This window comes from Hemiscyllium ocellatum, chromosome 15, assembly GCF_020745735.1.
Source record: "Hemiscyllium ocellatum isolate sHemOce1 chromosome 15, sHemOce1.pat.X.cur, whole genome shotgun sequence".
Lineage (NCBI taxonomy): Eukaryota > Metazoa > Chordata > Chondrichthyes > Orectolobiformes > Hemiscylliidae > Hemiscyllium > Hemiscyllium ocellatum.
Genome location: NC_083415.1, coordinates 65,935,131 through 65,963,085, shown reverse-complemented (window position 1 = coordinate 65,963,085; position 27,955 = coordinate 65,935,131). Strand labels below are relative to the sequence as shown.

Genomic DNA, 27,955 nt, shown 5'->3' with positions numbered 1-27,955 from the left:
TTTATTTCCATACACATTTGTAATACAGGATTGCACACATTTTCAGTAACAACATTTGGATTTAATTTCTTACATTCAGGAGACCATGAGCACAATGGAAAATATTACAACAACATCTTTCACCTAATTTCCAAAACTGAATAATTTTTTGCCTTTCAAAAAGGAGACATACTTACTATTTCTTGGAATTATATTTGAAAGGGTTCAACCCCTGGAATGGGTGAGAGTGTGAGGATAAAGTGCAGCAATGATTAGAACAGGTGCTAAGAGATGGTTTGTACCGGAGCTTTGTAAAAGCTGGCAGAACCTCCCAGGAGATGCTTCTGCAGGCAATGGCGTCATTTAAGGAATAAAAAGATAAACCACAGTGATTTTAAGTTCGTAAGTGCAACATCAGAAAAAGAATGCAAAGTGCCCCTTGCTTCCTTATAGATAGGTGCAAGGATATAGTTCAAGATGATGCATAAAGCAGGCATTCTCAGTGCAACATTTTCAAATGGAAGTCACCTTATATTACTATTATAAATTAATTTAAGGTCTTAAGAACAATAAAATTATATAAAAGCTCAAGCAGTGCAATTAATAATAAAATGGTGCAGCTTACACTGCCCCAGATGTTCCGACTGTGGAATAGTGCATTTTGCGGGGTGAGAGTGGAGGGATGGTATTATACTATACTGTCTCTGCATCCCCCCTCTACCCCTCTCTCAATCTAAAACCCCAATGTTCCAATCTCCTGCATTATTTTAAAATGCGGAGGTGAGGCGAGGGAAGTGATAGTCACTGGTTTTGAGGAAGCTGATGTCAGAGGTTACATGTGATAGCAGGTCAGTAGTGCAAGAGCCACATGCAGAAACAGGAAGTTCCAACTCCCAAATCACAGCCAAGGCTGCCTTAGGTCAGTGTAGATACATGGTGTGATTGTTACAGAGAGCAGACTCAGATGTACAGGGTCGAGACTAGTTTCAGATGGGTCTCAAATGGAACTTGGAATGCCTCATACAAAGGTATTTAGTTAATTGAAGATTAAATCCAACTGGACACTAATTTATCCAGGAAATGACTAAATGTGCCTCCCTTCACCTTTTCCATCCATTTTGTAAGCTCTATTCTGGCATGGGGGTTGGTTGTTTCTCTTGCTAGTTATAGGAAGTTCTTCAAGAAAAACGCGTGCAAGGATTACACAGACTAATCATCAAACAGCCCAAACCCCATGTCTTCATCAGATTCGTCTGATTCCTCCTTAACCTCAGCCTTCTTCTCTTCAGCTGTGAAGATGAAATAGAGGTTATCTTGGATAGCAATAACACAGCTACTGTGCCGAAGACAGAAAGAAACGGAGCACAGCTGGCACATCCACTCACTCACTGCAACTTGGTGACAAACGCGGTCTTGGTACCTGCTTCCCACCAATTATCTAACCCCTTTGAAAAGGCAGAAAAGTCAAGGTTAATACGGAACAAAATTCCTCATTGACCCTCTCGGGCCTTTCAAAGGGAGTCCAGGAGGTGACAGAGACCATCGTAATAGTTGGTTTTGGATTGAGATGAGGACGAAGATGATCATGAATCGAAGGAGCAAGGGAGAGGGAGAGAGGGAGTGAAAGGAGGACAGGGAATAAAGGAGAGGGAATAAAGGAGAAAGGGAGCGAGGGAGAGGGTAAGCGAGAGGGAGTGAAGGAGTGAAGGAGAGAGAGAGAGCGAGGGGGGAGGGGGAGGGAGAGAGAGGGCGAGGGGAGGGAAGAGAGCGAGGGGAGGGGAAGAGGGCGAGGGGAGGAAAAGAGAGCGTGGGGGGGAGAGAGCGCGGGGGGGGGGGAGAGAGCGCGGGGGGGGGAGAGAGCGCGGGGGGGGGAGAGAGCGCGGGGGGGGGAGAGAGCGCGAGGGGGGCGAGAGAGCGCGAGGGGGGGGAGAGAGCGCGAGGGGGGGCGAGAGAGCGCGAGGGGGGCGAGAGAGCGCGAGGGGGGCGAGAGAGCGCGAGGGGGGCGAGAGAGCGCGAGGGGGGAGGAGAGAGCGCGAGGGGGGGGAGAGAGCGCGAGCGGGGGGGGGAGAGAGCGCGAGGGGGGGGAGAGAGCGCGAGAGGAGGGGGGAGAGAGCGCGAGAGGTGGGCGAGAGAGCGCGAGGGGGGGGAGAGAGCGAGAGGGGGCGGGAGAGAGCGAGAGGGGGCGGGAGAGAGCGCGAGGGGGGGGGAGAGCGCGAGGGGGGGGAGAGAGCGCGAGGGGGGGGGAGAGAGCGCGAGGGGGGAGGAGAGCGCGAGGGGGGGGAGAGAGCGCGAGGGGGGGGAGAGAGCGCGAGGGGGGGGGGAGAGAGCGCGAGGGGGGGGGAGAGAGCGCGAGGGGGGGTGAGAGAGGAAAGAGGGTGAGAAAGGAGGGGGAGAGATTAGGGGGCAGTGAGAGAGAGAAAAAGTAAATGAGAGAAAAAAAGAGAGAGACGGAGGGGGCAAGAAAGAGAGGGGGAGAGAGAGAGATAACTGATTGGCAGCGTGTTAATATTACAAATGGGGCTGATGCCAGATGAGTGCACACTGGCACACAGTCAGGACTCCAGACTGTCACTCCTAAGAGCCAAGGTGACCAGAGAATGGCAGCTCCAGGTCTGACAGGGGTTTATTCATATAAATATTGAAAAAACAGCAGCAGCAGGCGGCCATTCAGCCCTTTGAGCTTGCTCCACTATTCAAGATGATCATGGCTGATCATCCAACTCAGTCCCCTGCTCCCACTGTTCCCCCACCACCTTTGATCCCTTTGGCCCTAAGAACTACATCTAACTCCTTCTTGAAACCATTGGACGTTATATCCTCAACTTCTTTCCGTGGCAGAGAATTCCACAGGCTCCCCAATCTCTAGGTGAAAACAGTTCTTGTCATCTCATCCCAGCATCCTTAGCAGGTGACCAGTGGTTCAGGACTTTGCTGTCATCAGGAACAACCGTGCTGCCTTTCCCTTGTCTAACCCTGCAAGCCCTACAATCCTTCCTGGCCTCTTGTAAACTGATCAGCAAGTTCCTCCTTAATTGGATTCCCAGTTGTAGCTGGGTGGAACCTGCCTACTATATCACATATCGCTGGGCTCATTTACATATTACAAAGGCCTGTTGCCTGAGGCAGATGGGTGTTTTCAGCTTGTGGTACTGGACAACTGGGCACTCAATGCTGGAAAGGAAGAACTTTTATACAGGCATTTTTATAGCACCTAACACAACTTCAGAATGCCACAAAACTTTTCACAGCCAATGAAGTTGCGCAGCACGGTGACTCAGTGGTTACCACAGCTGCCTCATGGCACCAGGGACCCAGGTTCAATTCCAGCCTCGGGTGACAGAGTCTGTGTGGAGTTTGCACATTCTCCCCGTGTCTGCGTGGGTTTCCTCCGGATGCTCCGGTTTCCTCCCACAATCCAAAGATGTGCAGGTTAAGTGATTTGGCCATGCTAAATTGGCCATGGTGTTCAGGGATGTGTAGGTTAGGTGTATTAGTCAGGGGTAAATGTGGAGTAATAGGGTAGGGGGACGGATGTGGGTGGGTTACTCTTCGGAGGGTCAGTGTGGACTGGTTGGATCGAAGGGCCTGTTTCCGCTCTGTAGGGATTCTATGAAATACTTTGCGACCATCAACAATGCTGGAATGTCAGGGAACATGGAAGCTAATTTGCACACGGCAAGCTTCCATCAGTGTGGCAGAGAATCTGTTTTAGTGATGTCGATTTGGGGATGAACGCTGATCAGAGAAGAACTTTGCTACTTTTCTTTGTAATACTGCTGTGGGATCAATGAAATCCAGCTGAGGGGGTTGATAGGACCAGGAGTCCCTAACACATGTTCAGCCAGCAGCTCCCTCAGTCCTGCCCATCCGTTAATGCAAGGCCATCCAGGACCGTCCCTCTAATCGCACAGCACTGCTTCAGCACTGACCCTCTAATGGTGTTGCCTTAATACTGCATTCCAAATGTCAGTCTGGATTTGATGGTCTCATTTCTGGAGTAGGACTTGAACTCAGTCCTCCTGAGGAGAGAAAGTGCTGCCCAACAAACTGCTACTGGCACCCAATGTTCACATTTGCACGAGAGAGAATTCCGAAGAGATTTACCAAAATGTTTCCAGGCATGGAGGGTTTGAGTTATAAAGAGAGACTGGATAGGCTGGGAATTATTCCACCTGTGTAGGAGGTTGAGGGGTGATCTTATGGAGGTTTGTAGAACCATGAGGGGTATGGATGAGGCAAATGTCTTTTCCCTAGGGTGGGGGATTTCAAGACTAAGGGGCATACTTTTAAGGTGAGGGGAGAAAGATTTAAAAAAGACATGAGGGGCATTTTTCTTTAAACAGATTTCATGCGTGGAATGAACTGTCAGAGGAAGTGGTGGATGCAGCTACAGTTATAATGTTTGAGAAACATTTGGATAAGTTCATGAAGAGGAAATGTTTGGAGGGATATGGGCCAGTGCAAGCAGGTGGGATGAGTTTAGTTTGGGATTATGGTCAGCATAGACTGGTTGGGCCGAAGGGTCTGTTTCCGTGCTGTATGAATCTACAATGAGAATGCTTCCATGAATTACAGTTCCATTTTCACTCCGTCATGTGGTTTGTGTCACTTTGGCAAGGTCAACAGCTATTGCCCATCCCTAATTACCCCCCCCCCCTTACCGTCAGTGGCTGCTGCAGCACCCCCAGCTGCTGCTGTCCCACCAGAGGTGGATGTACCCAGGGCTAAAGGGCCTCCAGCCCCAATGTTACAGATCAGGTTCGCGATGTTCACATTGCTCAGGGCCTGCAGGGACATGGAAATACACAACTCCATTAATGCAAATCTGATCAGGCAGGATCCCACCGCGGATTGGGCACAGACCGCACACGGGATCACAGCACATGGGATCTCACTGCGGATCGGGCACAGACTGCACACGGGATCATAGCACATGGGATCCCACCGCGGATCGGGCACAGACCGCACACGGGATCCCACCGCGGATCAGGCACAGGCCGCACACGGGATTCCACCGCGGATCAGGCACAGGCCGCACACGGGATCACAGCACATGGGATCCCACCGCGGATCAGGCACAGGCCGCACACGGGATCCCACCGCGGATCAGGCACAGACTGCACACGGGATCACAGCACATGGGATCCCACCGCGGATCAGGCACAGGCCGCACACGGGATCCCACCGCGGATCAGGCACAGGCCGCACACGGGATCCCACCGCGGACCAGGCACAGGCCGCACACGGGATCACAGCACATGGGATCCCACCGCGGATCGGGCACAGGCCGCACACGGGATCCCACCGCGGATCGGGCACAGGCCGCACACGGGATCCCACCGCGGATCGGGCACAGGCCGCACACGGGATCCCACCGCGGATCGGGCACAGGACGGACACGGGATCCCACCGCGGATCTGGGAGACCACACAAGCGGAGAATCCTCTGTTTCACTATTCCGTCACACCCACAGCTCGTCCGTTTATGAAGTCTGTGAGGAGTTATGTGCTTCTGGTACTTCCCAATTTTATACACAACCTACTGCCCAGAAACAGGCCATTCATCCCAACCGATCCAGGTTACTGGATAATTCCTTCTAAGCCTCCTGCCACTGTGGCTCCTTTCACTTCCCTCAGCTCCTGACCTCAGTCCAGCCTTGATTCAAACATGGAGAGAAGAGCTGAATTCCAGAGGGGAGGGGAGGGGAGAGTGACAGCCCTTGACATCAAGGCTGCATTCAACCGAGTGTGGCATCAAGGAGCCCGAGCAAAATTAGAGTCAATGAGAATCGTGGGAAATCTCTGCTGGCTGGCATCATACCTGGTACATGGGAAAATGGCTGTGATTGTTGTAGGTCAGTCATCACAGCTGTGCAGGAGGTCCTGGGGGTGGGATGCTAGGCCCAAATATCTCCAGCTGCTTCATCAATGATCATTCCTTCATCATAACATCAGGAGTAGGGATGCTCACTGATGATTGCACAATGCTCAGCACCATTGGCCACTCCTCAGATACTGAAGCATTTCATGTTCAAGTGCAGCTTGACCAAGGCAGTATCCAGGTTTGAACTGGCATGAGGCAAGTAACATTTGTGAGTTACACTACAAGTGCCAGGCAATGACCATCTCCAACAAGAGAACACCAAACATTACCCTGTGACATTTAATGACATTAACGTCACTTAATCCTCATCACTATCTATAGTCTGGGGGTTACCATTGACCAGAAATTCGGTAGCAATGTGGCTACAAGAGCTGACCAGAAAGAATCCTCCTAGTGTGCAACTCCTGACCTGACTCCCCAAAGCCTGCCCACTATATAAGGGGAAAAGATCAGGATTGTCCCATTTCAGGTCAGCATTCACTGCTACAACTGAGTGTTGGTGGTGGAGCTTGTAAGTCTTGAAGGTCGTGGTTGGGTGCAGTTGCTTTGCCTTGGATGAACTTCTCCATGTTGTTGCATCCAGGCCATTGGAGAGTGTTCCATCACACTCCTGACTTGTGTCCTGGAGCTGGTGACAGACTTTGGGGAGTCAGGAGATGAGTTACTCGCCATAGAATCCCCAGCCTCTGAAACAGTGGTGTAGTCACTGTGGTTACACAGATGGCCCAGTTCATTTGCTAGTCTAGGACATTGCTAGAGAGGATTCAGCGATGGGAATGCTGCTGACCACCAAGGGACAGTGTTCTAGTCTCCATGTCCTTGACATCAAACTCAGCCTCCAATCCTTGTATTACCTCTTTAACAGCACAGTGTCAGACATTGTAAAGAGATAGACCTTTGCATGCAGTCCGTTAGGTCTCAATCTTAATTTTACTTTCAATTCCCAGCATGGAGATCATCCTTTTTTTTCAAAAAAATAGAACTAGATAAAAAATACAATTTTTAGATTTAAATTCTATGATCACTGATGAACATCCTGAACCACTCTTCAGTCAGAGTTCTTGCTTTTTGACTCCAGTTATTTTGAATTGGTTTGATTGGTCCCTGACCCCTTGAGAAAGTTGTAATCTCCCCCCCGCCCCGCTCATGTTAAGTTTTTGGTTTAAAGAGTGCAAGTTTCTACAGGTCGACAAATAATTAGTGAATTTTCCAGCGCAATACCTTTGCAAACAGACTTGGCCAGAACGGTTCCACTGTAACACCTGCTGCTTTGATCAAAGCATTCAGCTTGTCCTCCTGTGAAAAGAACAGGGAAAACCGATGAAGCAAAAACCTGCCAAGATTTAAGAAGCGGAATATCGGAGTTTCCCAGTTCCCTGGAACCTAAAGGTTCAGTGTTCTTCTGTGTCCATCTCCATAACATCACTCGATTCCATCTCCACCTCCAAATTCTGTGCCGCTGACTCCCTCGTCCATACGAGACTCCGCTATTTCCTCGCCACTTCTGTTGGTTCCACGTTACACTTGGTCAACACGGTACAATTCCAAAGTGATCCAGTTCTAATTCCATGACTAAGTCTCTTGATCTGGATTCTCCCACCAGAGAAAATAGTTTCTATCCATCCTGTTAGATTCGTCAAATATCTTAAACACCTTAATGAGATCAGTTGGCTAGTCAAAGTGACATCAACAGCGAGGGTTCAATTCCTGAACTGCCTGAGGATTTTTCTTCTTTATTCATTCATGAGATGATGGCATCACTGGTCAGGCAGCATTTATTCCCATCCCTAATTGCCCAGAGGGCAGTTAAGAGTCAACCACATTGCTGTGAGTCTGGAATCACATGTAGGCCAGGCCAGGTAAGGATGGCAGTTTAAAGGACATTAACGAACCAGATGGGATTTTTCAACAATTAACAATGTATTCATGGTCATCATTAGACTCTTCATTCCAGATCTTAAAAAAATTGAATTCAATTTAGCACCTCGTTAGCGTAGTAGGCCTCACGTCAGTCTCATAATCTGAAGGTCTCGAGTTTGACCCTCACATGGGGCACAATGTTTGGGGCGGCACAGTGGCTCAGTGGTTAGCACTGTTGCCTCACAACACCAGGGACCCGGGTTCAATTCCAGCCTCAGGCGACTATCTATGGGGAGTTTGCACGTTCTCCTAGTGTCTGCGTGGGTTTCCTCTGGGTGCTCCAGTTTCCTCCCACAATCCAAAGATGTGCAGGCCAGGTGAATTGGCCATGCTAAATTGCTCAGTGCTAGATGCATTAGTCAGAGGGAAATGGGTCTGGGTGGATTACTCTTCGGAGGGTCGGTGTGGACTTGTTGGGCCGAAGGGCCTGTTTGCACACTGTAGGGAATCTGATCTCATTGCACCATCTGCCGTGGTGGGACTTGAATCCAGGTTCCCCAAACATTCCCTAGGTCTCTGGATCATAGTCCAGTGATAACACCACTCAGGAGTGCAGACTAGAGGGTTAAACCACCCCCAGTCATCGCTCTCTAATGAGAGAGCAGGCTTAGGCTTCGTAGGGCTCTGAATATTGTATTTTTTTTAATGAGATCACCATCCCTCCTCAAGTATCTGACCAGAAAGGAGAAGCTTTCATTCTTAGAATCCAGACATTATTGGCAGCTGTGTATTTAATATAGATCACCACTTTCCCAGAGAAGTTGGTCAGTGGCTTTTGGAACTGCTACAGTATTTGAATGAGGGGGTTCCAAACAAATGACCCAGCCACAATGAAGAAATAGCAATATACTTTCAACAAAGCATACAGTGTGGTTTCATAGACTTTGTACAGTGTGGAAGCAGGCCATTCAGCCCATCGAGTCCACCCTGACTCTCAGTACAAGATCCTGCCCAGACCCACCCTTGCATTTCCCATGGCCAATCCACCTAACCTACACATCTTTTGGACTGTGGAAAGAAACCCACACAGCCACGGGGAAGATGTGCAAACTCCACACAGACAGTTCCTTTGATGGTGGAATCAAACCCAGGTCCCTGGGATGTTTGTTAATTGCACAGAGTTCCACTCCTTTCATGATTCCTCTAATAAATAACCAGTCCACAGCCTCCGGCAACAATGCCTGAGCGATGTCCAGGCTTAGGCCCACCCCCATTCCGAACTAAGCAGCCCATTGACGGCATGTTTCCTGCTAGTACCTTCATCCCCCTCCATCACTGATGCATAGTTGCAGCAGTGTACCATTTTCAAGATGCACTGCAATCACTCACCAACATTGCAAATTCCTCTCCAAGGCGCGGTGGCTCAGTGATTAGCACTGCTGCCTCTCAGCACCAGGTTTGCTGGTTTGGGATTTTGATGGAACAGATATTTATGTTTATGGATTATACGGAAAGCTGGAAGGTGCAGACATTTCCTGAATTGAAAAGGGAGGTCTACCTGCTTTTATGAGCCAGCCAAGTGCTTAGGAGCTCTTTGAGCTTCCATTGGACAGTACAGCTTCAGACAGCATTGCGACTGGATAATGATAACTTGTTGTTCAGATAAAGCCGGAAGCAGCTTTCCCTGGAGCAGTTTCGGCACTGACCCATTATTTTCATCAACCCAATCTTGGTGCCGATTAGAAGAAGAGGGCATAGGTTTTGAAGGGACATAGTAGCCATGAAGAACACAGTTATCATCAATGTATACAGCGCCATTTCCCCGCACACAAGTGATGCTTCAATTTCTCGGTTACAATCCCGACCACACTTTGAAACAGGAAATGGCTTTGTGAAGTGAAAGTAGACAGATCACAGGGCTTACAAGGCTGACTAGTTTCTGAATAAGCTTTCACACTGAGCTACTGTCTTGCAGGGAAAGAATAACAAAAATTAAGAGCTATATAGTGCCTTCATCACTCTATTAAGCATGTACGCACCAAGAGTGCGGCGTTCCCTCAGCATTGACCCTCCGACAGTGCCTCAGCGCTGACCCTCTGACAGTGTGGCACTCCCTCAGCATTAACCCTCCCCCCTCCGACTCTTTATGTATATGATTTGTATGCATGTGGTACCTGATGTGCTCTTACACTCATACCCCTTCTACTATCTTTCATAAGACTGTCCAATTTTATCTTCAATTTACCTGTTTGAATTATAAATAAAACTTGAAATTCTGCAACATGTTTAACGTTAGTAAATGTCCCAAAGAACAAATGCACCAAAGATTGGGATCTTGCTTTGTACATATTGCCCGTTGTGTTTGTCAAAGCCTTGACATTGACCACTTTGCCGGCTGCCCCTGCTTCCTGATACCTAGAGGACATTCACTGGCAATTTACAATTCAAACTCACATTGAATTTGAGGGAATCTCTCGGTTTCATCCCCGGTCAGTCCATTAATTGAACTTGGCAGGGAGGAGGGAAAGGTGGGATCGGGTGACCAGAGGAAAGAGGGCTGCAAGAGACTGAGGGCACAGTCAGAGGCAAGCAGAAGGGAGAGACAGAGAGTGAGCAAATGGGGAGCGACAGGCTGAGAATGTAGTCATGAGTGACAGCAAGAGGTAGCAACCTGCATTTCAGTGACCAATGAGTGTTCTATTACTTGCGGCATGTCTGTGTACGGGTGATGGTTAATGTGCAATATCAAACTCAAGCTCAGTCACTGAGCTACCTGCATGACTCAGTACTTCATATGTACACAGTGATGGTCACTTGTTGAGGGGCAGTGACACTGTCTGAACAGAGGTCAGCACCTTCAGAAGGAAACAGGTTCTAATTACTCACATTCCTCTACAGTAAGTCTAATCTCAGCAAATTGAAAAATAAAAACTGCAACTCCGCTAATCCTTTAGCGTAGATCAAATGGGAGGACAATCAGACAGAAAAACAACTATCAGAGGTTGGGGAGCTATTGAGAGAGCCAGCCTGCAGCATTTTGAAGGCATTGTTAACACTTTCACGTTACAATAAAGAGTTTCTCATGTAGCTTTCTTTTGCAAATATGTAAAATGATTGTGATAATCCTTTCAAAATGCATTGCATTTGTGGCCTAGGATTCTAATTTTTGTTTCTGCTGCTGTTGAACACATCTGATCATCACATGATGCTATGGGGAAGGTAGATTGGTGTTTGTGTGTGGGAGAGGTGTGGGGGGGGTCTGGGGTGGGGTGCAAGGGTGTGCAGGTGCTTGTGTGTGATGTGGCATTTAGTCAAGTCTGAAGAGCATGGCAGTGTATGAGTTAGGTTATGAGGTAAGAAACCAACAGGATTGCAGTTCAAGCTTCCATCTTGAGTCTTAATTCATCTGAAAATGATCTGGGAGTAAAACAATGGCAGGTGCTCATACAATAGACAACAAATCTGTCAGACTGTCATTAAAAACGCACCCTGTTCACTTTGAGCTGGAAACCTATGCTCTTGGCCATGCTAGGCTTATACACGATTCCAGGCTAACACTAAGATGGTTTCTCTTAATTGCATTTGAAATATCCTGGAAAACCACCGCCAACAGTGGGAAACCAAACTCATCTGTGGGCAGCATGGTGTCTCAGTGGTTAGCACTGCTGCCTCACAGCACCAAGGTCTCTGGTTTGATTCCAGCCTCGGGCAACTGTCTGTGTGGAGTTTGCACATTCTCCCTGAGTCTGCGTGGGTTTCCTCCGGGTGCTCCAGTTTCCTCCCACAGTCCAAAGATGTGCAGGTCAGGTGAATTGGCCATAGTAAATTACCCATTGTGTTAGGTGCATTAGTCAGAGGGAAGTGGGTCGGAATGAACTGATTAGATTAGATTATTTAGTGTGGAAACAGGCCCTTCAGCCCAACAAGTCCACACCGACCCGCCGAAGCGCAACCCACCCATACCCCTACATTTACCCCCTACCTAACACTATGGGCAATTTGGTTGGGCCGAAGGGCCTGTTTCCATACTGTAGGGAATCTAATCTAATCTCCAAACTCTTGAGACTTTGGATTCTGCTCCTCCCTCTCAACTTCCTGACCCACAGACTGCAATCAGTAAGGATAGATGACAACATCCCCACCATAATCATCAACAGAGGTGTCCTGCAGGCTGCATACTCAACCCCTTACTGTACTCCTTATACACTCACAACCGTGTGGCCAAATTCAGCTCAAAGTCCATTAACAACATTCAATGACATCACCATTGTACTGGGTTGGATCTCAAACAATGATGAGACAGAGTACAGGAAAGAGATAGACAGCATGGGGTAAAATAAATCTCTCCACCAACGTCAGCAAAATGAAGGTGCCAGTCCTTTGAAGCAGGCTGCAGGACATGTCCCTGTCTGTATCACTGGTGCTGAGGTGGAGGTGGTCGACAGCATCAAGTTCCTTTGAAATAAATATCACCCACAATCTGTCCTGGTCCATGCACATTGATGCTACAGTCAAGAAAGCACACTGATGTCTCTACTTCCTCAAAAGGCAAAAGGAAATTCACCCTGTCAACAACGAATCATCAATTTTTATCGATGCACCACAGAAAGCATCCTATCCGGGTGTATCACAGCTTGGTCTGGCAACTGCTGTACCTGATGCTGCAAGAAATTACCGAGAGGTGTGAACACAGCCCAGTCCATCACACAAACCAGCCTTCCATCCACCGGCCCCATCTACACTTCTCACTGCAGCCAACATCAAAGACCCTTCCCACCCCTCTTCCCCAGGGCAAAAGATAGAAAACATATACCAATAGATTCAGGAAAAACTTCTCTGCTGTTATCAGCCAGATAGAGACGTACAACATGGAAACAAACCCTTCGGTCCAACCCGTCCATGCTGACCAGATATCCCAACTGCAAATGTGTTGCTGGTCAAAGCACAGCAGGCCAGGCAGCATCCCAGGAATAGAGAATTCGACGTTTCGAGCATAAGCCCTTCATCAGGAATAAGAGAGAGAGAGCCAAGCAGGCTGAGATAAAAGGTAGGGAGGAGGGACTAGGGGGAGGGGCGATGGAGGTGGGATAGGTGGAAGAACGTGGCTGAAGAGCTTCTGTGCAGAGGAGATGACCTGGGGGGTGCAGTGAGAGAGGGACTCACTGAAATCCTTGTAGAGGGAGGAAGAGAGCTAATCTAGTCCAACCTGCCAGTACCCGGCCCATATCCCTCCAAACCCTTCCTATTCATATACCCATTCAATTGTACCAGCCTCCACCACTTCCTCTGGTAGCTCATTCCATACACATATCACCCTCTATGTGAAAATGTTGCTCCTTAGGTCTCTTTTATATCCTTTCCCTCTCATCCTAAACCTATGCCCTCTAGTTCTTGACTCCCCCATGATTTTATAAACCTCTAAGGTCACCCCTCAGCCTCCGACACTCCAGGGAAAACAGCCCTAGTCTATTCAACCTCTCCCTGGCAGAATCCTTGTAAATCTTTTCTGAACCTTTTCAAGTTTTGCAACATGCTTCCAATAAGAAGGAGACCAGAATTGCACGCAATATTCCAATGTCCTGTACAGCCGCAACATGACCTCCCAACTTCTGTACTCAATACTCTGTCCAATAAAAGGAAAGCATATCTTCACTATCCTACCTACCTGCAACTTCAAGGAGCTATGAACCTGCACTCCCAAGGTCTCTTTGTTCAGCAACACGCCCCAGGACCTTACCATTAAGTGTATAAGTCCTGTTAAGATTTGCTTTCCCAAAATGCAGCACCTCACATTTATCTAAATTAAACTCCATCTGCCAATTCTCAGCCCATTGGCCCATCTGATCAAGATCCCATTGTAATCTGAGGTAACCTTCTTGCTGTCCACTACACCTCCAATTTTGGTGTAATTTGCAAACTTACTAACTATACCTCTTATGTTCACATCCAAATCATTTATATAAATGAAGAAAAGTAGTGGACCCAGCAACGATCATTGGGCACTCCACTGGTCACAGGTCTCCAGTCTGAAAATCAACCCTCACCCTCTGTCTTCTACCTTTGAGCCAGTTCTGTATCCAAATGGCTAGTTCTTCCTGTATTTCGTGAGATCTAACCTTGCTAATCGGTCTCCCATGGGGAACCTTGTCGAATGCCTTACTGAAGTCCATATACATCACCCTCATCACTGCTCTGTCCTCATCAATCCTCTTTGTTACTTCTTCAAAAACTCAATCAAGTTTGTGAGACTGGATTTCCCACACACAAAGCCATGCTGATTATCCCAAATCAGTCCTTGCCTTTCCAAATACATGTACATCCTTCCTTCAGGATTCCCTCCAACAACTTGCCCACCACCAACGTCAGGCTCACTGGTCTATAGTTCCCTGGCTTGTCCTTACCACATTTTTTAAACAGTGGCACCACGTTAGCCAACTCCCAGTTTTCTGGCACCTCGCCTGTGACTATCGATGATACAAAGGGGTCCAGAAATCACTTCTCTAGCTTCTCACAGAGTTCTTGGATACATCTGATCAGATCCTGGGGATTTATCCACTTTTATGCATTTCACAACATCCAACACTTTTCACATTTTTCAAGATGTCACCATCTATTTCCCAACATTCTATATCTTCATGTCCTTTTCCACAGTATACACTGATGCAAAATACTAGTTTAGTATCTCCCCATCTCCTGCAGTTCCACACAAAGGCCACCGTGCTGATCTTTGAGGGGCATTATTCTCTCCCTCGTTATCCTTTTGTCCTTAATATATTTGTAAAAACCCTTTGGATTCTCCTTAACACTATGTGCCAAGCTATCTCATGTCCTCTTTTTGCCCTCCTGATCTCCCTCTTACAGTATAAAGGCAGTAGGAGTATACTCTAAGGATTCACTCGATCTATCCTGTCTATACGATTCCTTCTTTTTCTTAACCAAACCCTCAATTTCTTTAGTCATCCAACATTCCCTATACCTACCAGCCTTCCCTTTCCCCCAACAGGAATATACTCTCTCTAGACTCTTGCTATCTCATTTCTAAAGGCTTCCCATTTTCCAGTCATCCCTTTACCTGTGAACATCTGCCCCCAATCAGCTTTTGAAAGTTCTTGCCTAATATCATCAAAATTAGCCTTCCTCCAATTTAGAACTTCAACTTTTAGATCTGGTCTAACCTGTTTCATCACTATTTTAAAACTAATAGAATTATGGTCGCTGGCCCCAAAATACTCCCCCACTGACACCTCAGTCACCTGCCCTGCCTTATTTCCCAAGAGTAGGTCAAGTTTTGCACCTTCTCTAGTAGGTACATCCACATACTGAATCAGAAAAATTCTTGTCCATGCTTAACAAATTCCTCTCCATCTAAACCCTTAACACTATGGCAGTCCCAGTCTATGTTTGGAAAGTTAAAATCCCCTACCACCGTATTATTCTTACAGGTGTTGTGGTTTTGTTCGCCGAACTGGAAGTTTTTGTTGCAAACGTTTCGTCCCCTGGCTAGGCGATATCATCAGTGCTCTGGAGCCTCCTGCGAAGCGCTTCTTTGATGTTTCTTCCGGTATTTATAGTGGTCTGTCCTTGCCGCTTCCAGGTGTCAGTTTCAGCTGTCCGCTGTAGTGATTGGTATATTGGGTCCAGGTCGATGTGTTTGTTGATGGAGTTTGTGGATGAATGCCATGCCTCTAGGAATTCCCTGGCTGTTCTCTGTCTGGCTTGCCCTATGATAGTAGTGTTTTCCCAGTCGAATTCATGTTGCTTGTTGTCTGCGTGTGTGGCTACTAGGGATAGCTGGTCGTGTCGTTTCGTGGCTAGTTGATGTTCATGTATGCGGATTGTTAGCTGTCTTCCTGTTTGTCCTATATAGTGTTTTGTGCAGTCCTTGCATGGTATTTTGTAAACTACATTACATCCACATTCATCCACAAACTCCATCAACAAACACATCGACCTGGACCCAATATACCAACCACTACAGTGGACAGCTGAAACTGACACCCGGAAGCGGCAAGGACAGACCACTATAAATGCCGGAAGAAACATCAAAGAAGCGCTTCGCAGGAGGCTCCAGAGCACTGATGATGTCGCCTAGCCAGGAGACGAAACGTTTGCAACAAAAACTTCCAGCTCGGCGAACAGAATCACAACAATGAGCACCCGAGCTACAAATCTTCGCACAAACCTTGTATTCTTACAGGTAACTGAGATTTCCTTACAAATCTGTTTCTCAATTTCCCTCTGGCTATTGGGGGGTCTATAATACAATCCCAATAAGGTGATCACCCCTTTTTTTATTTCTCAGTTCAACCCAAATAACTTCCCTGGATGTAGTTCCGGGAATATCCTCCCTCAGTACAGCTGTAATGCTATCCCTTATCAAAAACACCACTCCCCCTCCTCTCTTACCTCCCTTTCTATCCTTTCTGTAGCATTTGTATCCTGGAACATTAAGCTGCCAGTCCTGCCCATCCCTGAGCCACGTTTCCGTAATTGCTATGATATCCCAGTCCCATGTTCCTAACCATGCCCTGAGTTCATCTGCCTTCCCTGTTAGGCCCCTTGCATTGAAATAAATGCAGTTTAATTTATCAGTCCTCCCTTGTTCTCTGCTTTGTCCCTGCCTGTCCTGACTGTTTGATTCGCTTCTTTTCTCAACTGTATCAGTCTCAGACTGATCTCTTTCCTCACTATCTCCCTGGGTGCCACCCACGCTACCTTACTAGTTTAAATCCTCCCAAACAGCTTTAGTAAATCTCCCTGCCTGTATATTAGTCCCCTTCCAATTCAGGTGCAACCCATCCTTTTTGTACAGGTCGCTTCTAAGGAGCAGGAGAGTCAACGTTTCGGGCTTGAGCCCTTCTTCACGAAGAAGGGCTCATGTCTGAAACGTCGACTCTTCTGCTCCTTGGATGCTGCCTGACCTGTTGCGCTTTTCCAGCAACACATTTTCAGCTCTGATCTCCAGCATCTGCAGACCTCACTTTCTCCTCCAGTTCACTTCTATCCCAGAAGAGATTCCAATGATCCAAACATGTAAATCCTTCTCCTGTACACCAGCTCCTCAGCCATGCATTCATCTGCTCCATCCTCCTATTCCTGCCCTCACTAGCTCATAGCAGCGGGAGTAATCCAGATATTACTCCTCTTGAGAATCTCCTTTTTAAATTTCTGTCTATAATTCTCTATATTCTCCCTTCAGAATCTTATCCTTTTACCTTCCTATGTCATTGGTTCCAATGTGTACAATGATCTCCTGCTGGTCCCTCTTCCCCTCGAGTACATTTTGCACCCTCTCGGAGATATCCTTAATCCTGGCACCAGGGAGGCAACATACTATTTTGATTTTTTGCTGCTGGCCACAGAAACCTGTCTGTGCCTCTGACTAGAGAGTCCCCAAACACAATTGATCTCTTGGAACTCGACATACCCCCTCATTGCATTAGAGCCAGTCTCTATACCAGAAACTTGTTTGTTCTTGCTACACTCCCGAGAATCCATCACCCCCTACATTTTTGAAAACAACATACTTGTTTGAAATGGGGATAGCCACTGAAGACTCCTGCACTAACTGTCTACCTTTCCTGGAGGTAACCCATGTATGTGACTGTATCTGCAACTTTTCTCCATTTCTATATCTGTCATCCATCACACCCCCTTGCTCTTGTAAATTCATCATTGCCTCTAACTGTCTCACCAACCGATCCATTTGATCTCACAGGATTCACAACCAATGGCATTTATTGCAGATATAATCCTCTAACACGTAAACACTCCCTAAACTCCCACATCTGACAAGAGCAAATCACTCTACTAAAGGCCATTTTTGCTCCTTCACAATCTACAGATCCAGAAAATAGCACTGTCTTATCCCTTTACAAAACACGTCTCCAGGCTAACTTGATACTTATGGCTTATATTTTTAAGTTAAATCAAGAGTCATACCTCAATAAAACATATAATCAAGAAAGAACCCATTCTACTCACTAGAGTTACTGTAAAGCCACACTTATCTGTTTCCGTGCTGTGACCTCTCCTAAACAGGTTCCTCCAAGGTTAGTTGTGAATTTTACTGTTTGTTAATTTTCCAGGATGCACTCCGATGTCCAGCGATACTTGAATTCAAACAGCAAAGGCAGTAACTGCACAGGTTCACTGCTGTGTCAGGGAGCAATGTAGGTTTCTCTCTCTCTCTCTCTCCCCCTCTCTCTCTCTCCTGCACTGACCTCCCCATGTGCTTCCTTTGTCTGCTCTTCTCCCTTTTAAAACTTGTTTTGACTTGTTTTCTTCCAAAACAATGCAACAGCATATAAAACAATAATTGCTGCTCCTGGAATTCAAGGAAATCACCTCCAGCACCTAAAATACCTCAAAAAAAAAGGAGTAGCCTGTTACAGCCAGAAATTTTTCCCATCCTCCATCCTGGATTACCCAACAAACCTTTCATATCTCTGTACCCTCCCTGTCGCTGTAACACTGTGTTCTGCATTCCGTTCTGTTACACTGATTTACTTACGAGGTATGATTTGTCAGGCAAAACAATACTTTACACTGTGTCACAGTACATGTGACGATAATGAATCAAATCATCTTCCTGGGGCACTTAATAAACATTTGGAGCAGTAGTAAGGGCAAAAATTGAATTTATTAACCATGGATACTGGGGTAAGGAGAATATATAAACCCTGGTTAGGGTTGACACTCCTGAGGTGAACAAGGAACAAGAGGCCACTCAGCCCTTTGAGCCTGCTCCCCCATTCGATAAGACCATGGCTGACCTGATTTTAACCTCAACTTTACACTCCTGTATGAACCAATAACCCTTACCTCTAGCTTCAAAATATTTTCGGGTTTTGCATCCGCAGCCTTTTGGAGAAGGGCGTTCCTATGACTCACCACTTTCAAAGGCAAATATGGTTTTTCCATCTTCATTTTACATGGGGGGAGGGGGCCCTAATTTTAAACTGACCCTAAGTTTTCGGTTCTCACACAGGAGGAACCATCCTTTCCACATCCAGCCAATCAAAGCCCCTCAGGATCTTAGTATCAATTAAGTCACCTTTGATTCTACTAAACGCCAGAGGACACTGGCCTAATCTGTCGAGCCTTTCCTCATAAGGCAATCTGCTAATTCCTAGTATTAGTCTTCTAGTAAGAAACCTTCTCTGAACTGCTTCCAATGCATTACCATCCTTCTGCAAGGACAGTGATCAGAGCTGTACACAGTACTCCAGATGTGGTTTCACTAATGCCACATACAGCTGAAACATAACCTCCCATCTCAGAGATAAACAGTCAACAGCACAAGACTTGGCTGTGATTCCTTTTGAAGTCAAATAGGCCACCAGTTCCCTCTTTTACAGCTTTCCATTAAACAACGCCAGGTTATAGTCCAACACAAGCTTTCGGAGATACCTGACAAAGGAGCAGCACTCCGAAAGCTTGTGATTTCAAATAAACAATTTGAACTTGAACGTGTTTTGTGACTTCTGACTTTGTCACATCAGTCCAGCACCTCACATCATCGCTTCCATTAAACAGCAGCTTCATACACTTAGAAACACAGATTTGAATGCATCTTAAGTTATTCAATTCTGCATTGACAATCAATGGTATAGACTGCCACCCAGTGGGGAGAAACTGGGTGAAAAAACAGAAAATGCTGGTGATACTCAGCAGATGTGTCAGCAACAGAGAGGGAGAGGGAGAGAGAGAGAAAGAGGGAGAGGGAGAGAAAGAGGGAGAAAGAGGGAGAAAGAGGGAGAAAGAGGGAGAAAGAGGGAGACAGAGGGAGAAAGAGGGATCGGATTGGCATTTTAAATTTGTGACTATTCATTTATACTGCCTTCAGATCTGAAATGTTAAATCTGAATTCCCTTTTCAAAAGATACACTTTGACCGGTGGAATATTCCCAGGTTACCAGTATTCATCATATTTTGCCTCAGCAGTAGAGATTTAATAAGAACATAAAACGTTGGAATAGAAGTAGACCATTCAGCCCATCAAGTCTGTTTCCCCATTCCTGTAGAATGTTGCTGAGCTGATCATTGTTAATTCTATCTTCCTGCCTTTCCCCATAATCCTCAATTCTCTTCCTGATAAAAAAAAATCAACATACCATGGTTTTCAAAATGCTCAATGACCGCCTTGACAGGCCTTATGATAAAGAATCTCTCAGAGTCACTATCACCTGAGGGAAGAACTCCTTCCTCATCTCTATGTGAAACAGCTGACCCTTTATTCTGAGGTTAAACCCTCTCGTCTGAGACTCTGCCACAAGGGAACACAACCTTACAGCACCGACCCATCAAGTTTCCCAAGAATCTTAGGTCTCCTCTCATTCTTCTAAATTCCAATGAGTACAAACTCAATGTTGTGGTTCTGTTCGCCGAGCTGGGAATTTGTGTTGCAGACGTTTCGTCCCCTGTCTAGGTGACACCCTCAGTGCTTGGGAGCCTCCTGTGAAGCGCTTCTGTGATGTTTCCTCTGGCATTTATAGTGGTTTGTCTCTGCCGCTTCCGGTTATCAGTTCCAGCTGTCCGCTGCAGTGGCCAGTATTTTGGGTCCAGGTCGATGTGCTGATTGATTGAATCTGTGGATGAGTGCCATGCCTCTAGGGGTTCCCTGGCTGTTCCCTGCTTGGCTTGTCCTATAATAGTAGTGTTGTCCCAGTCGAACTCACATTGCTTGTCATCTGCGTGTGTGGCTACAAAGGATAGCTGGTCGTGTCGTTTCGTGGCTAGTTGGTGTTCATGGATACGGACCGTTAGCTGAATTCCTGTTTGTCCTATGTAGTGTTTTGTGCAGACCTTGCATGGGATTTTGTACACTACGTTGGTTTTGCTCATGCTGGGTATCGGGTCCTTCATCCTGGTGAGTTGTTGTCTGAGCGTGGCTGTTGGTTTGTGCGCTGTTATGAGTCCTAGTGGTCGCAGTAGTCTGGCTGTCAGTTCAGAAATGCTCCTGATGTACGGTAGTGTGGCCAGTCCTTTGGGTTGCGGCATGTCCTCGTTCCGTTGTCTTTCCCTTAGGCATCTGTTGATGAAATTGCGCGGGTATCCGTTTTTGGCGAATACATTGTATAGGTGTTCTTCTTCCTCTTTTTGCAGTTCTGGTGTACTGCAGTGTGTGGTGGCCCTTTTGAACAGCGTCCTGACGCAACTTCTTTTGTGTGGGTTGGGGTGGTTGCTTTCGTAGTTCAGGACTTGGTCTGTGTGTGTGGCTTTCCTGTATACCTTTGTGGTGAATTCTCAGATGACAAGCAACATGAGTTTGATTGGGACAACACTACTATTATAGGACAAGCCAAACAGAGAACAGCCAGGGAATTCCTAGAGGCATGGCACTCATCCACAGATTCTATCAACAAACACATCGACCTGGACCCAATATACCGACCACTGCAGTGGACAGCAACTGACAACCGGAAGCGGCAGAGACAAACCACTATAAATGCCGGAGGAAACATCACAGAAGTGCTTCACAGGAGGCTCCCAAGCACTGAGGATGTCACCTAGACAGGGGACGAAACGTCTGCAACACAAATTCCCAGCTCGGCGAACAGAACCACAACAACGAGCACCCGAGCTACAAATCTTCTCACAAACTTATTCAACTTTTCCTCAGAAGGCAAGCCCTCCCTATCTGGTAAAATATCTGTGACATTTTGCCATACTAGTAGAGATTTCGGTGGGTTGGGTGTCTTGAACATTGGTATAGTAAGAGGCCATTCAAGCCTGCTCTATCATTCCATTACAAAAGGTCAGCCGTGATCTCACTCCATTCATCACCCTTAATAAAAACAAACTTTACCCAACTGTTCCATTCAAGACCGGAGACGGTTACAGAGGGTGGTGAACTCAGCCCGGACAATCACAAAGGGCAACCTCCCATCTGTAGAATCCACCTACTAGACCCACTGTCAAGCATTCTCAAAGAATCATTACACCCGGTCAGTTCAGACTGTTTCTGATGTTCCATTCTGTCAATCTTTCTTGATGTTATTCTTCATTTAATGCTGTGGATTGTGGTGTCAGACAGGCACAAGCTTATAAAAGATTTGCCTTTCATTTAAAGAGAAAACGTGAAGCCTTGAACATGAGACAGGTTATGAAAATTGTGAATGATCCAGGCAGGGACAAGCTGAATTCATGAAAAGAAATAGACAAAAAGGTGCAGAGACTTGCTGCTGATGCAGGATTATCCCCATCTCCCCACGACTATAACCTGGGGTTGTGTGATTTTTAACTTTGTACACACTGGTCCAACACCGGCATCTCCAAATCATATCCCCAGCTCTGCACAGTTCCTCGACTCCCCAATCTACCAGCACTAAATAGATTAGATTAGATTAGATTAGATTACTTACAGTGTGGAAACAGGCCCTTCGGCCCAACAAGTCCACACTGACCCGCCGAAGCGCAACCCACCCATTACCCCTACATTACCCCTTTACCTAACACTATGGGCAATTTGGAATGGCCAATTCACCTGACCTGCACATCTTTGGACTGTGGGAGGAAACCGGAGCACCTGGAGGAAACCCACGCAGATACGGGGAGAACATGCAAACTCCACACAGTCAGTCGCCTGAGTCGGGAAATGAACCCGGGTCTCCGGCGCTGTGAGGCAGCAGTGCTAACCACTGTGCCGCCCACAAATAAAATCGACACATCTGCTGCTGAAGATGAGGCAGCCTCATTCGTTTCAATGGATAGCGCAATGCGTTGAGGGCAATGTATGATTGCTTCATCCCTTGAAGTGTTACAATACTAGTCAGTGCAGGTCAGTGGGTGGCAATCTCACCTCTGAGTCAGGAGATAATGGACTCAAATCCCACTCAAGACTGGAGCAAAAATTCTAAACACTTGAGGTGCAGGAGAGTGCTGCACTGCTGGAGGCACTGGCGTTACGCTGAGGCAGAGGTCAAGGATCTTGTGGCAAGTGCTCAAGGCCGAACAGGGGAGGTTTCCCGGTACCCTGATTGAGGTTTATTCTTCAATCCCGGTCACCAACAAATTGCCTCTCGGTGTCATGTTGCTGTTTCTGGGATTTGCCCAAATTGGCTCTGTGCTACCTACATCACAATAGTGACCACACTTCATTGGTTGTGAAGTCTGAGAGATCCTGGAATCATAAAAGTTGTTATATAAATGAAGCAAAATCAGAAGTTGTTGGAAAAGCTCAGCACGGTGGCCGAATCTGTGAAATCAGAGTTAACGTTTCAGGTCCGGTGACTCTTCCTCAAGTAGATACTTTCTTGAAAAATAAAGGAATTAAGGGAGATGGTGAAAATGCGGGTAAGTGGAGCTGAGTCCATGAAAAAAAATCAGACATGATCTTATTGAGTGTCGGAGCAGACTCGAAGGGCCAGACGGCCTACTCCCGCTCCTGGTTCTTATGTTCTTCTTATGCTCTAACAAGCTGTTTTCTAAAAAAAATGATTAATATCCAAATCACTGGGACAATCTTTAAAGTGAACTATTTCTTACGTCTTGGGGGAGCCGGTGTTGGACTGTGGTGGGCAAAGTTAAAAGTCACACAACACCAAGTTAGAGTCCAAAAGGTTTATTTGGAAGCACTAGCTGTTAGAGCCCTGCTTCATTAGTTGGTTGTTGAGGTTAAGATCATGCTCACAGAACTTATAGCCAAAGGAGTCGTACCATGGAGTCATGTCACATGGTGTGTCAGGAATAAAAACAAAACACCTCCAATTACTGTCATTTCAGAATCTAGTCAACTCTACAATGCAGGATGGAATTATTAGTTCCTGTTTCTCTCTCCCTTTCTCAGGTTTCACCGACTGTAACTCTCTCTTTCTTTCTCTGTTAGAGATGCCGGAAATCAGATGTTTAACCTCTGACATCCCAGTCCCTCCAGACTTCTCACTATCTGAGGATTGGTTGCTTGAGCTGCCATTCAAACCAGCAATTGCCCTATTGGTGAGCACTTTCCCACCCACATCCAAACTCAAAACATCTTGTTGTTGTTGGAAATCTGATATGGAAACTGAAAGTGCTGGAGAAACTCAGTAGGTTTGACAGCATCAGTGCAGAAGGAAACAGAGTTAACGTCTTGAGTCCAAAAGTACTCTTCCTCAGAAAGGTGTTTCTTTACCTACCTTTGGACTATATCAAGAACGCTATCAACAATAAGTAGTATGTACAAGATTAGGCCATTTGCTCCCTTGAGCATTCTCTCCAGTTCCTCCTCTGCCGAAGTGTTAATGGGGCAATGTGGTTGACTCTTAAATGACCCTCTGGGCAATTATTGATGGATAAGAAATGCTGGCCCAGCTAATAAGTCCCAAATCCCGTGAATGAATAAAAAGAATACTAGTTCAAAGCGGTCCTTTGACCAGAGCCTCATTATTTCTTAATTTCAATCTTTGTTTTCAAAATGTTTAAACTTAGTTCAACTAAATCAAAATCAATGAAGATAAATTACATTAAAATCCTTCCGTCTTCAATTCATCAAAAAAACCGTCCCAGAATGTGACAGGTAACCAGCTCTTTTCATTTGTTGGAAAATGAGCTCTCAAATCACTTTTGAAGCGTCCCGATCCCTCCCATTGAAAAGATGTTGTGAAACTTGAAAGGGTTCAGAAAAGATTTACAAGGATGTTGCCAGGGTTGGAGGGTATGAGCTATGGGGACTGGCTGAACAGGCTGGGGCTGTTTTCCCTGGAGTGTTGGAGGCTGAGCGGTGACCTTAGGAGGTTTATAAAATCATGAGGGGCATGGACGGGATAAATAGACAAGGGCTTTACCCTGAGGTGGGGGAGTCACCTATGCCCAGAACTAGAGGGTGTAGGTTTAGGGTGAGAGGGGAAAGAGTTAAAAGGGACCTTTTAACTTTTCACACAGTGGGTGGTGCATGTATGGAATGAGCTGCCTGGGGAAGTGGTGGAGGCTGATACAATTGCAAAAATTAAAAGGCATCTGAACGGGTACATGAAGAGGTAGGGTTTAGAAAGATATGGGCCAAGTGCTGGCAAATGGGACTAGATTAGGTTGGGATTTCTGGTTGGCATGGACGAGTTGGACCAAAGGGCCTGTTTCGATGCTGTACATCTCTATGACTCTATGACAAGGCCCCAGGCAAAAGCCAGGGAAAAATCAGAGACTTCTGTTAATTAGGACCTCATTGGAGATGTTATCTAGTTTGGTGACAAAACGTCTGAAAATGAACCTTCCATCTCAGCGAGCAAACCTACACCCATAATTGTAAATTGATGTCCCACTCATCACCATCTCTGCAAATTCAGGAAGTTTTCAGGGACTAGCCACAGCTCAGTGGTAGTGGTCCAGCCAACAGTGTTAACAGGCTGTGGGAGTGGAGGACCACTGTCGGACCTGACCTTATAAACCAGGGCAGGACTGAGGGAGTGCAGCACAGTCAGTGATGCCATCTTTCAGATATGTTAACAGAGCTAAAAGCCAAAAGAATCGCAGATGCTGTAAATCCGAAATAAAGACAGAAATTGCTGGAAAAGCTCAGGATGTCTGGCAGCAGCAGATGCTTTTAGACCTGCTGAGCTTCACCAGCAATTCCTGTTTTTGTTCCTGTCTACTCTTTCATGAAAACACGGGAGATCCCACGGTACAGTGTGAACACATCAGCATAGATCTGAGATCCGGGATCATCCCGTACAGAATGCAGCATGCTCCCTCAGCGCTGACCCTCCGACAGTGCGGCGCTCCCTCAGCGCTGACCCTCCGACAGGGCGGCGCTCCCTCAGCGCTGACCCTCCGACAGGGCGGCGCTCCCTCAGCGCCGACCCTCCGACAGGGCGGCGCTCCCTCAGCGCCGACCCCGCGACAGGGCGGCGCTCCCTCAGCGCCGACCCCGCGACAGGGCGGCGCTCCCTCAGCGCCGACCCCGCGACAGGGCGGCGCTCCCTCAGCGCCGACCCCGCGACAGGGCGGCGCTCCCTCAGCGCCGACCCCGCGACAGGGCGGCGCTCCCTCAGCGCCGACCCCGCGACAGGGCGGCGCTCCCTCAGCGCCGACCCCGCGACAGGGCGGCGCTCCCTCAGCGCCGACCCTCCGACAGTGCGGCGCTCCCTCAGCGCTGACCCTCCGACAGTGCGGCGCTCCCTCAGCGCTGACCCTCCGACAGTGCGGCGCTCCCTCAGCGCTGACCCTCCGACAGTGCGGCGCTCCCTCAGCGCTGACCCTCCGACAGTGCGGCGCTCCCTCAGCGCTGACCCTCCGACAGTGCGGCGCTCCCTCAGCGCTGACCCCGCGACAGTGCGGCGCTCCCTCAGCGCTGACCCTCCGACAGGGCGGCGCTCCCTCAGCGCTGACCCCGCGACAGTGCGGCGCTCCCTCAGCGCTGACCCCGCGACAGTGCGGCGCTCCCTCAGCGCTGACCCCGCGACAGTGCGGCGCTCCCTCAGCGCTGACCCCGCGACAGTGCGGCACCCCCTCAGCGCTGACCCCGCGACAGTGCGGCGCTCCCTCAGCGCTGACCCCGCGACAGTGCGGCGCTCCCTCAGCACTGACCCCGCGACAGTGCGGCGCCCCCTCAGCGCTGACCCCGCGACAGTGCGGCGCTCCCTCAGCGCTGACCCCGCGACAGTGCGGCGCCCCCTCAGCGCTGACCCCGCGACAGTGCGGCGCTCCCTCAGCGCTGACCCCGCGACAGTGCGGCGCCCCCTCAGCGCTGACCCCGCGACAGTGCGGCGCTCCCTCAGCGCTGACCCCGCGACAGGGCGGCGCCCCCTCAGCGCTGACCCCGCGACAGGGCGGCGCTCCCTCAGCGCCGACCCCGCGACAGGGCGGCGCTCCCTCAGCGCCGACCCCGCGACAGGGCGGCGCTCCCTCAGCGCCGACCCCGCGACAGGGCGGCGCTCCCTCAGCGCCGACCCCGCGACAGGGCGGCGCTCCCTCAGCGCCGACCCCGCGACAGGGCGGCGCTCCCTCAGCGCCGACCCCGCGACAGGGCGGCGCTCCCTCAGCGCCGACCCCGCGACAGGGCGGCGCTCCCTCAGCGCCGACCCCGCGACAGGGCGGCGCTCCCTCAGCGCCGACCCCGCGACAGGGCGGCGCTCCCTCAGCGCCGACCCCGCGACAGGGCGGCGCTCCCTCAGCGCCGACCCCGCGACAGGGCGGCGCTCCCTCAGCGCCGACCCCGCGACAGGGCGGCGCTCCCTCAGCGCCGACCCCGCGACAGGGCGGCGCTCCCTCAGCGCTGACCCCGCGACAGGGCGGCGCTCCCTCAGCGCTGACCCCGCGACAGGGCGGCGCTCCCTCAGCGCTGACCCCGCGACAGGGCGGCGCTCCCTCAGCGCTGACCCCGCGACAGGGCGGCGCTCCCTCAGCGCTGACCCCGCGACAGGGCGGCGCTCCCTCAGCGCTGACCCCGCGACAGGGCGGCGCTCCCTCAGCGCTGACCCTCCGACAGGGCGGCGCTCCCTCAGCGCTGACCCTCCGACAGTGCGGCGCTCCCTCAGCGCTGACCCTCCGACAGTGCGGCGCTCCCTCAGCGCTGACCCTCCGACAGTGCGGCGCTCCCTCAGCGCTGACCCCGCGACAGTGCGGCGCTCCCTCAGCGCTGACCCCGCGACAGTGCGGCACTCCCTCAGCGCTGACCCCGCGACAGGGCGGCGCTCCCTCAGCGCTGACCCCGCGACAGGGCGGCGCTCCCTCAGCGCTGACCCCGCGACAGGGCGGCGCTCCCTCAGCGCTGACCCTCCGACAGTGCGGCGCTCCCTCAGCGCTGACCCTCCGACAGTGCGGCGCTCCCTCAGCGCTGACCCTCCGACAGGGCGGCGCTCCCTCAGCGCTGACCCTCCGACAGTGCGGCGCTCCCTCAGCGCTGACCCCGCGACAGGGCGGCGCTCCCTCAGCGCTGACCCCGCGACAGGGCGGCGCTCCCTCAGCGCTGACCCTCCGACAGTGCGGCGCTCCCTCAGCGCTGACCCCGCGACAGGGCGGCGCTCCCTCAGCGCTGACCCCGCGACAGGGCGGCGCTCCCTCAGCGCTGACCCTCCGACAGGGCGGCGCTCCCTCAGCGCTGACCCTCCGACAGGGCGGCGCTCCCTCAGCACTGACCCTCCGACAGTGCGGCACTCCCTCAGCACTGACCCCGCGACAGTGCGGCGCTCCCTCAGCCCCTCCCTGCCTCACTCACGGTGATGGACACCTCATCGTCGAACAGGATCAGCGCGCTGTAGATACACGCCAGCTCGGACTCGGAAGCCATGGCGCCGTCCGTCTTCAGCAGCTCAGC

General features: G+C 49.4%; 1 protein-coding gene across 2 annotated transcripts; it reads right to left on the bottom strand.

Moving 5' to 3' along the window:
* Positions 1–27,955, bottom strand: LOC132822828 (large ribosomal subunit protein P1-like). 2 transcript variants are annotated; one of them, XM_060836186.1, is made up of 4 exons: positions 27,857–27,955; positions 7,084–7,158; positions 4,641–4,764; positions 1–1,268 (listed from the first exon to the last, which is right to left on the bottom strand). In XM_060836186.1, exons 1-4 carry the CDS (start codon positions 27,926–27,928, stop codon positions 1,189–1,191), a joined length of 351 nt encoding a protein of 116 aa, XP_060692169.1. In that variant the 5' UTR covers positions 27,929–27,955; the 3' UTR covers positions 1–1,188. The 2 variants fall into 2 exon arrangements, with proteins under 2 accessions (XP_060692169.1, XP_060692171.1); XM_060836188.1 differs by lacking the exon at positions 27,857–27,955 and adding an exon at positions 9,112–9,423.

What these genes read in the sequence shown, in the direction of transcription:
- LOC132822828 (XM_060836186.1), bottom strand. Translation starts at nt 27,928, where the DNA reads ATGGCTTCCGAGTCCGAGCTGGCGTGTATCTACAGCGCGCTGATCCTG. An exon ending in ACGATGAGGTGTCCATCACC is followed by an intron (nt 7,159 to 27,856) that starts GTGAGTGAGGCA and finishes TTCTTTTCACAG; the next exon opens with GAGGACAAGCTGAATGCTTT. An exon ending in GGCCAAGTCTGTTTGCAAAG is followed by an intron (nt 4,765 to 7,083) that starts GTATTGCGCTGG and finishes ATGTCCCTGCAG; the next exon opens with GCCCTGAGCAATGTGAACAT.